Below are 9,978 nucleotides of genomic sequence, written 5' to 3'. Positions count from 1 at the left end.
AACCAAGAAGGCAACTAACAACAAAAATTGGCCAACACGAAAACACCTCACGTTCATAGTGACTAATATAAGCTCCATTAATCCATTTGAATTAAATATGACTCCATTTTATTGATATTTTTACTTTTAACAAAACCAATAATCACGAGAAATTTAAGTTAAGCCTTTGATATTTGGTAATAGACTATAGATGACTTCAATTAAGATAATTAAATGTTTTTAAAATAATTATTTTAACTTCAATAATTTTTTTAATTTTAATTACTCAAAAATTCTCACAATATTTTAACAATAATTTTCAGATTTTGCACCAAAAAAAGGAAAAAAAAAATCAAAAGCATCACCATCATTTTTTTGGATATATAAATTAATTATAATTTTGTTTTTCTAGAATAAGTAATTTTGTTTCTAAGCAAATTAATTTCACGTTTTATGCGTGCTACAACTGCTTAGTGTCTACGTCATTATTTGTCATTTAAAAAATAGAAAAATAAAAATAAAAAAGATAAATATAAATGAAATTAAATTCAAATGCTCAACTAATTCAAGCAGTCGGGTCAATCCCCGCTGGATCACGTGGACTTTTGATAAATCAAGCGGAGTAAATTAAATAAATCAATTTTACTATATAGTTTTATTTTTATTCATAGCTAGTCGTATTAAAAAAGACAAAATAGAATCGAAAATATCCCACAAAGTAGTTGTCTTATATCCAACTTCATGGTTAAGCAAGAAGAGTTCCCTCTTGAACTCGTGGCAGCAGAACAGAGGCAGATGTGCCCCATGTGGTACTCGTCAGTTTTCCGCTGGCCGGACTTCGAATTCTCTCTTCCGACGTCGGTTTTCAGGTGGCCGGACTTCAACTTATCGTACCTGACCAGTGGTTGGAGCTTGCAGAGCTTCAGGTGGTGGGATTTTTCAATCGTGGATGACGTGTTGTGGACTTTCGTCACGGTCCTGGAGTCCTTTGCTTTAGTCGCCATGCTCTGTTTCTTCTTTCTTTTCTGTGGGTGTACGCTTTGATTTCTGCAAAAGCAGAAAAATTTATACACAAATTTTTGTACAGAAGCTGAGTAAGAAAGCGACTTTAATCTGAATTTACAGAGTTACAAATTCGTAACCCCGCCTCTGTTCTTCTTGGGTTCTTGATTTTTCCTGTTATTTTATTCTGTTTCGATTTCATAATTTCGCAGCTTGCTTAATCATTGAAAAGCTTTGCTGGGTTTTTCCTTGTATGCGAAAGTCTGGGTTCATTTTCTTTTTTACCATATTTCACCTGCAGAATGTTCATGATCTTGCATGGGCTGTTACCATTGGAGTATATTTCAATTTCTTGTTGGAAATTGAGCCAGTTTGTTTCGATTTGAACAATTGAAGGTATTCAGCTACTCAACAATGTCAATTTCTTAGGTAAGAGCTGATCAAAGCAATCAGAATTCATCGATTCAATTGAGTTTACCTGCATCGAAAATAAGCTAAGCTACCAACTATGTCGGGGTTAAATTGGGCTGGGGCTGATCAAGAAATGAGAGTTTTGTTCAATGGGGGAGAGAAATCATGATGGCCAAGTAGAAGGGCAATCGTTGCTTGTGAAGCTGTAAATGCTTATGATGAATTCATCAGATGCATGGTTGATTGAAACTCCGCCTTTTTCTAATTCTGTGTTCTTACAAAAGGATTAGTCTTACACGTTTCAGCCACAGCCGAAATTCTTCTATCCGTGGCTGCAAAACTCGTGACAATGCTTGATCCTTCCTTCCTGCCTTTTGCCCATTTTTCAAGTTGAAATCCAATAGTATTCAATATTTTAAAAAATTGATCATTAATAATATTATTTTAAATATTTTTTGAAATTGAACCGATTAAATCGCGCGAATGGAATCCCACTACATTTAAAGTTCCAATCAGGCCATTGGGCCCGTAAACGATAACGACCGAATTCTAGGGGAAGCTACAAGCCGACAATCAAGGACCGCAGCCAACAAATAAAGTCCACGTGGACTTCAGCAGTACAAAGAAACGAACACTCAGCAGTCAGCACCCGCCACTTCCGCCACGTGTTTGCTCCCACCGCGCTCAACTCCTCCAGCCGGCCAGCGTCCCCCACCTCCGCCATCACTGCTCTGCTCAAAAAACCAAACGACCACAGCAGAAAAGAAGAAACACTGCTACTAAAGGGTAGGAGCGGAGAAAAATGGAAGACGAAAGATCACGCTCGATTCTTCATTTAATGGTGAAGGAGGGCTGGTGCCATCTCCAGAAGAAGAAGAGAAGAGGAAATATGTCGATAAACAACTTAAAAAAGTAGCTCCTCTTATCTCTCCCATCTGATTATTTTAATCATTTTCTTCATATTTAAGGACTGGAATTCTTTGCTTTGCAGATAGTAATGGCGTGGGTTAAGCGAGTAGCTTGGCAACGTCGCCTCCCTAAACAAGATATCGTTGCAACCAGTGCCACCGTTTTAACATATAGGTCTTACGGCCTTGGGGTAAGCGCCTTTTAGCTTTCCAACTTGGTTATTACTAACTTGCTTAATACACAACAGGTTGCCAGCTGAATTTTTAAACCCTTTCCGATTTTTTGATCAGGTTCATGGTCCAGAGTCGGACATCGATGCTTTATGCATTGGTCCTTGCTTTGCCACCATGGCAGTAAGTTGATTTTAATTGCTGCATAGTTTGTCTTTGTTTTTGAATTTGGTAGTTTGGATTAGTATGGTTTCAAATAGTGGTAAGTGTAATGATGCAGGAGGATTTTTTTGTTGTTCTATACAACATGCTTAAGAGCAGACCAGAGGTATCTGAGATCCATTGCGTGCAGGATGGGAAAGTACCCTTAATGCGGTTTAAGTTCGATGGAATCTCAATGGATCTTCCCTATGCGCGGCTTAAAGTGTTAGCAGTTGCTGAGGTAGGCTTGGAAGCTTTGCATTAGATATTATGTTGGAGAAAGTTGATAGCCTTTGAAAAATTGATTGGGATAGCCTGTGAACTGCAGACCGTGGACATATTCAATCCGTTCTTTCTGAGGGATATTGATGAAACTGGTTGGAAAAGCTTGTCTGGAGTGCGTGCAAGCAAGCGGATTTGTCGGCTTGTTCCAAACTTGGAGGTACTTGTTGCTTCAGTTATATATTTGTAAATTTTGATGGCACCTGGAAGCACTGTTTTCTGCTTGTGCAATTTCGGTCTTGGTAAATCTTGTGTTTGGTTTGCTATAGAAATTCCAGTCAATGTTACGATGTGTCAAATTATGGGCAAAGAGGCGAGGAGTGTATGGTAATGTAAGTGCAATGCTTGCTAGTATGTTCTTATTTATGGGATGCTTCTGCATGAGTTTTAGCTTTGTGTCATGATTATGTTGCTAATTATGCCAACTACTTCTGTATTGAGTTGCAGTTAAATGGATTTCTAGGAGGAGTTCATTTGGCAATTCTTGCTGCTTTTGTTTGTCAGTGTGATCCAAGTGCCAGTTTGAGTGCTCTAATTTCAAATTTCTTCAAGACATTTGCCTTATGGCCTTGGCCTACACCAGTAGTGCTGCAAGATGGAATGTCGCAACATACTATAAATCCCACAGAGACATGGTTATTTATGCCCATCCAGTTGCCATGTAGTCCTTATGAATATTGCCATTGCAATATCACCAAAAGCACATTCTATAAAATCAGAGCTGAGTTTCTTAGAGGCCACAATTTAACCAAGGTACAGTTTGTTCTTTGTTATTCCTGTTCCTTTGTTCCAGCATTGAAATCTGAATGATGGGTGAGGAAAATGAAAGGGGAAGGAAGGAAATGGTTTAGGTTGGGCGTGAAGCTTGGGTCCATTTTTTTTCATTGAGATAGAGGAAAGCAAAGGGAAGGTTCGGAAAGGAGTGGCTCAGAAAGATGGAACATGAATAAACTGAAAAGAAAAGAGTGGAATCAAGGAGGATATAACACATAAATCTGAAAAGCCCACTCCATTAGTGGCTTTCTCGTTTATTTTCTTTCACCTACATTCAGCTGAAGCGGAAGGAGAACTAATGCTTCTAAGCCCTTCCCTTGCCTCCTATGATTGGTCTTTAATGGATAAGCTCCTATCTTTCTCCGACTTCTTTTCCACTCCTTCCCTTTTCCTTCCACTTCTCTAATTTAATAGAAGGGAGAAGGTAGGAAAACTCTTTATCTATTTGTCTAACATATAGATGGTACCTCTAATTTCTAAAAATGAAGGTGAGTACAGAAAATAGAGGAATTTGGATCTCCTAGAGTGTTTTGTCTTTTTAAAAAATTTTACCTTTTTTTAAACTCATTACAATAGAGAACTACTTTCTTGGTATTGCAGGATCTTCTGAAGTCAAATTTTGACAATATATTGGAGCCTTTTCCATACACACAGACATATACCCGATTTGTCAAAATTTTTGTTTCAGCTTCTAAGCAGGATGAGCTTGGAGACTGGGTGGGTTGGATAAAGTCTCGCTTTCGCTGTCTTATCTTGAAGGTAAAGCATCTTCTGTCGTAACCTCAACTTATTTTGGGGGTAAAACAGAGTGGAAGAGAGGAAGGAGGGGTGCTGTTGCTAGGACTTGAAGAGTGAATCACATATTCTTGATGCATCTTGGGTGCAAAGCAGTGAATGAAATGTAAAACAAAAAAAGCTCTCTTGTTTCATCTTTGTTCAAAGTTTATGGTGAATAACGGTTGTATGCCTCCTGCTTGGTAGTTGAGTTTTCAAAGGTTGAACGAAGTCCCTCTTCCTTGTAACCATTTCGGGTCAGGGTTTTACTGATTGCATTTGCTAGGCTTATGTTGCTAGGGTTTTCAGTAAATTTTGTTGTCATTTTCAAAATTCTAGCTCTATATGTTCCGTATATTCCATCTTAATGGTCCTGTCCGAGACTTTCTGAGGTTTTACCTGTTGCAGCTTGAGGAGGTACAGGGTCTTTGTGACCCTAATCCTGCAGAATACATTGATTTGGATGTGGCAGAGCCAAACGTCGATTTCTACTGGGGCTTACAACCAGGCAAGACTAATGTCATCAATATAGAATCTCGCAGGGAGGACTTCTGGAGGAATATCAGTAATGGCTATCAAGGCCCTCTGCGAAGGATGGAATTGTCCATCGTGCAAGCTTCTCAATTACCCAAGTATGCTCAATTTGATACCTTGAGCAGGAAAGGAACAAAAGCTAGTTGGAAGATGAGTGACTACAACCAACAGAGGATCCCTATATACTCGCAGCATCTTCCACACTATGTTGTTGGATACGTGTCAACAAGTGGGGGCTCCGAGTATCGGAGTGCTGGGGGTTAGAATTCTTATGATTTTTGTTCTGATATTAAATTTAAATTTGCTGTCCTGCTTTTGGAATTTTGGCTTCCAATTTCTCATGGTTGCCTAGTTCGTGATAGGATAAAACTAGAAATTGTATAGGAAGATACAGGAAAGTTCATGATTGGTGGCGGGTAGAAAAAAAGAGGCGGCTTGTTTGTATGTTCTGCATTAGATTATTATTTCACTTCACAATCAACAGAAAAATCACAGTAAGGATGATTATAATTAAAGATTGGTTCTTGTGCTTTGCATCATCTAGGTTGAGTTGGCAGCCATTTTTTGATTCCTGCAATCTTTTTTAATTCAAGGAAGATTCTTTTATTCCATTTTGATTTTAACGAAAGAGGTACAACCAAAGATTTCGATTAGATGCATTGATCATGATAAAAAATGGAAGGAAAAAGTTATAAAAAAAAAAAAAGAGAAGAGTAAAGAAAAGATGATCTTTCTCTTGTTCTTATTATTTTATTGAATTATTCTTTTAACTATGAATTCCAGCCCCATTTTACTTAAAAGTTGATCAGATGCTCCCTCAAATTCAATACTCAATGCATGGCCACGGCCTTGGATAATGAATTAACCCAACAAACCTACAATGCTAGATGCCACAAGAGAAAGATGATGGACAACTTTATTCCTATCATTAAACGCAAGTTTCTTGCATCAAATCCATTCCTTTTGATATCTGAAACTGAAGATGATGGTGTTGCTAAGAAGTAAGAATTCAAGGATTAGAGGAGTGTTAGTCTTTGACACATGATGAGTTTCTTCATATTTTTTGTCAAAGGGACAGTTAATTGAAGAATAGCACGAGCTGCTGGAAATGTGGTTTGCTTCGTCCTTTTAAGCTTTTAGAATTTAAGTTATGACAGAAATCTAGCATAAGAAAAAACATAGCATATGCCAAGATGCCCAAGCTAGAATGATGCCCATATAAGCTAATGGGCTAATGGCTTTTCAATAATGTTGCATGCTTTCATTAGTTAATTGGCAATATTTTCTCAGCCCCATTCCTTTCTTTTTTTCTTCCTGTTTTTGAGTGTGGGGACGATTTGTTTATCACTTTTGCCCTCTATGGAAAAAGATGATAAGGGTGCTTTTATTACATGCCCTTTGAAACATTATCTTGTCCATAAAGTATGAACAGAGATGATAGAAGGAAAAAAAAAAAAAACACATGAAACGAAAGGAATCCACTCACAGTGCTATCCTCTGCATGCAGAAAGATTGAAACCAGTGAGAAAGCAGGACGGATATGGCAAAAAGGACCCTTTTGAAAGCATGATATGAACAATCATGCTATAAAAGAAATTCTATGTACTTTGCAAATCATAATCTTTGATGATTTCTCTGCAGATACCAAACTGTGAATTCAAGTATATGATAGACCTTGACAAGTTTTCCTTCCCACGCCTCTTGATGGGCTCCAGTTTTTTCCATCAGAAGTGATTGATTGAAGATGAAATGTTGGCTTAATAATACTATTTTTCCCTGATATTTGTTCCTATCTCCCAATTCTTGGTCCCAAGATTGTCCATGATCAAAAGTTTTATCTTCCTTGTCCATTTCTGAGAGTTCGAAGGTCTTAAAAGAGGATAAGGATTAATGAGAAAGGATTACAAACCTTTTCACTTTATGTATTGCATGTAAATTTTATAACTTTTTTTTCCTGCAGAAACTTGTTTCTCATGACTATTTATAGAGGTGGTTGAGCTGTCAATAACCCAAGGACCGGCCTGTTCTCACAAACCTTCCAACACCCAAAAGAAGATGAAGAACATCATCCCTTTAGTTCTGCTGCAGATTGCATTTTCCTTCACTTCTCTTCCTGTTTCAGCCCTGGAATTGCAGGGTGGTCGTGGTGGTGCCAACAACCTGGTAGAAACAACTTGCAAGAAGACACCCTTTTACAACCTCTGCCTCTCTACTCTACAATCAGACCCTCGAAGTTCCAGGGCCGATTTGGCGGGGCTAGCCCACATAGGAGCAGATAAAGTGAAAGCTAGAGCCACTGCAACACTGAGGCAGATCACCGGGTTGCTTAGAGCGGCTAAAGACCCGAAGCTGCAGACGGCCTTGCGTGACTGTATTGATTTGTACGACACTATCATTAAGTATGACATGCCGGTTACCATTGAAGCTATTACCAAAGGCAATCCGAAGTTCGGCGTCCAGGGTGCAACTGATGCAGCCAATGAAGCTGATGATTGCGAGAGGAGATTTGGAAACCCACCAAAGTCGCCAATTTCTGGTAGCAACAAGGCTGTGCATGATCTTTCTGCAGTAGTTGCTTCCATTGCCCAATTACTGCTGTGAGGGCCTGATCTTGTCAGTTCCGCAACATCTGCTCTTGTGGTCTAATATCAAAAGATACATGTAGAAATATAGTAGGAATCTCCTGAAAAGGAATAAAATAATTAATTATTAAGTAAGGTGATTCTGAAAAACATATTAATTTAGCTTTTTAGGAAAAGAATAATGATCTTGAACAAGTATTTAATTTATTAGGCATATTATTTTCAAAAATTATCTTCATCCATTACCCTAAAATCACTCAAATGCAATCATTCTGTTTACACAATCTTTGGACAAAGTTCTAAAAAATATTTGTATACGGTTTACACAATCTTTGGACAGAGTTGTAGAAAACATTTGTATAATAATTATATGTTTAATGTGTCATAATTTACGTATCTAGATTTCTTGGATTGGATATCAGATTCAAATTCTTTCCAATTGAAGGCAGATATTCTAAAATTGGAGGATTTTATTCAAATTCCATTTGATTTTTTCCTTTTAGAAAATTCATTCCCACGCCTATAAATTTGTACCAAGCCCATTTTTGTACAGAAGTGATTTGAGGTTTCAACTCTCTTGAAAATTTGTGTTCCTACACCCGAACATGGCAAATATGATCCGTTTAGTCATACTTCAGGCGGTAATTTCCTTCAGTTTTCTCCCTGGAAGCTACTCAGCCAGCAATCTGATCGAAACAACATGCAAACAGACACCCTTTTTCGACCTCTGCGTCTCATCTTTGCAGTCAGACCCTCGGAGTTCTAGTGCAGATGTTGCAGGACTAGCCCACATAGCAGCTGATAATGTCAATGTTAAAGCCACTGCAACCCTGCAGCAGATTAAAGGATTGCTTGAAGGTGCCACAGATCCTGAGTTGCAGAAGGCCTTGCAGGGCTGTGTTGATAAATACAACGCAATCATTCAGGCTGATATCCCAGTAGCCATCGAGGCGATTGTCAAAGGTAATCCGAAATTTGCCGTCAGTAGTGCAACTGATGCTGCCAACGAAGCTCAGAGTTGTGAGAAGGGTTTTGCAAACCCACCCAGCTCGCCAATCTCTGATAGCAACAAGGATGTGAATCAGCTCTCTCTTGTGCTTCAATCCATTGCCTCATTGTTACTCTGAGGCCTGATCTAGCTAGTCCATGTTGCAAAACCTATACTAATGATTGGTTCTCTTTACTATCAAATGATCTCCAATAAAATGCATTTATGAATCAGATCGATGGTTTTTCCTATTCAACTTTGATATTTATTTAGCAAGCTGGAAAAGAAAGACCGCTAACATAAAGTTATGGTCCCCGCAGAAAAGGTTACAGCTTTTGGTTCTCAGGCTATCATCAGCATGGTGCCAATTGCCGCAAACTCGATATACAGGAAACGACCTACAAAACAAGCCCATTCTTTAAATTCAAAGCACGATGAATTGAGTCTATTCATTTTAGAAATTGACAAAATGGAATACATGGAACCATTAAGGTTAAGCAGACACTTGCTTTTAATGGTGCCTTAGCTGGCTGGCATTACAATCCAAAGCACCAGAAATGATTGGGCATTAAGCCAAAAAAGGGGTGATTGCCTGATGTGAACGTTCATTAATTTGCCTTATTGGCGTCGGCAGCCTTGTCATTGAAATGGGTCTAATTGCAGAAAATATCAAACCAAGATAACACACGGATTTTACAATATCCTGTGTGCTTGGATCTGTCAATGGAACGACTCGGGTAAAAAACCTCACTTTCTATGTTTTGCCGGGCAAAATTCTCAGAGGTAACAAGTAACTGCCAATTCACATTCGGTCTTAGGAATTAGAAAAACAGTGGACTTGTCCTGTCTTTTCTTTTCCGTTAAGATATGATATCAAGGTAATAAAGACAGAATAAGACAAAAATGAAGAGTATCATCAATAAGAACACGAGGAAGGTATTTCAAAATTTACACCTAAGCTGGGTTTCCTAAACTCATGCAAACTCTCTCCCTCTCCCGCGGCGCCTTCCCCCCCATGTCCAGGCCAATGCAAGGCCGCTGGACCCACGTGACAAACCGTCGGCAACGGCGTCCCCCCCCATGCAACCGACGACCACCGTGCAAGAGCCGCCGTCACCTCCGGTGTCTACTCGGACACTAAAAAAATCGTTTCTCTTATAGCCTTTTTTTTTTTGAAGATTAAATATGTGGTGTATTTATATGCTTGATCCCTTATTGCCGTAACCCTGGAAGATATAAAGACAAACCTGCTGCGATTTTCTTTTCTGATGAAATCGAAACCCTTTCCCTTCCTTTCAAATACTCTGTTATTGGAAAGTTCACAAGGATGCCGAAGATGGAGGAGATCCGGAGTTCTTTCATGGGCATTGGG

At 38.8% G+C, this 9,978-nt stretch overlaps 3 protein-coding genes and 1 pseudogene across 3 annotated transcripts; all 4 read left to right on the top strand.

Annotated features, from left to right (window-relative positions):
- Positions 1–658: 658 nt before the first annotated feature.
- Positions 659–1,324, top strand: LOC110422276 (uncharacterized). Its single transcript, XM_021436124.2, has one exon. It carries the CDS (start codon positions 721–723, stop codon positions 1,021–1,023), a length of 303 nt encoding a protein of 100 aa, XP_021291799.1. The 5' UTR covers positions 659–720; the 3' UTR covers positions 1,024–1,324.
- Positions 1,325–1,891: 567 nt separating this feature from the next.
- Positions 1,892–5,564, top strand: PAPS3 (poly(A) polymerase 3). Its single transcript, XM_021436123.2, is given in 10 exon segments — positions 1,892–2,243; positions 2,246–2,304; positions 2,384–2,491; positions 2,592–2,654; positions 2,752–2,913; positions 3,001–3,114; positions 3,224–3,286; positions 3,402–3,707; positions 4,329–4,487; positions 4,911–5,564. Coding segments are annotated over 10 exon segments (1,473 nt in total). The 5' UTR covers positions 1,892–2,194; the 3' UTR covers positions 5,301–5,564.
- A 970-nt stretch (positions 5,565–6,534) lies between these two features.
- LOC110421741 (cell wall / vacuolar inhibitor of fructosidase 1 pseudogene) lies at positions 6,535–7,902 on the top strand (annotated as a pseudogene).
- Positions 7,903–8,027: 125 nt separating this feature from the next.
- LOC110421742 (cell wall / vacuolar inhibitor of fructosidase 1-like) lies at positions 8,028–8,863 on the top strand. The gene has a single exon (XM_021435409.1). The coding sequence runs from the start codon at positions 8,224–8,226 to the stop codon at positions 8,743–8,745; it is 522 nt and encodes a 173-aa protein (XP_021291084.1). The 5' UTR covers positions 8,028–8,223; the 3' UTR covers positions 8,746–8,863.
- The last annotated feature ends 1,115 nt before the right edge of the window (positions 8,864–9,978 follow it).

This window comes from Theobroma umbraticum, unplaced genomic scaffold (assembly GCF_002168275.2).
Source record: "Theobroma umbraticum cultivar Fairchild unplaced genomic scaffold, ASM216827v3 scaffold_130.0, whole genome shotgun sequence".
In the NCBI taxonomy this organism is placed as follows: domain Eukaryota; kingdom Viridiplantae; phylum Streptophyta; class Magnoliopsida; order Malvales; family Malvaceae; genus Theobroma; species Theobroma umbraticum.
Note: the sequence above shows the minus strand (reverse complement) of the source record. Positions and strands in the feature narration are given on the sequence as shown.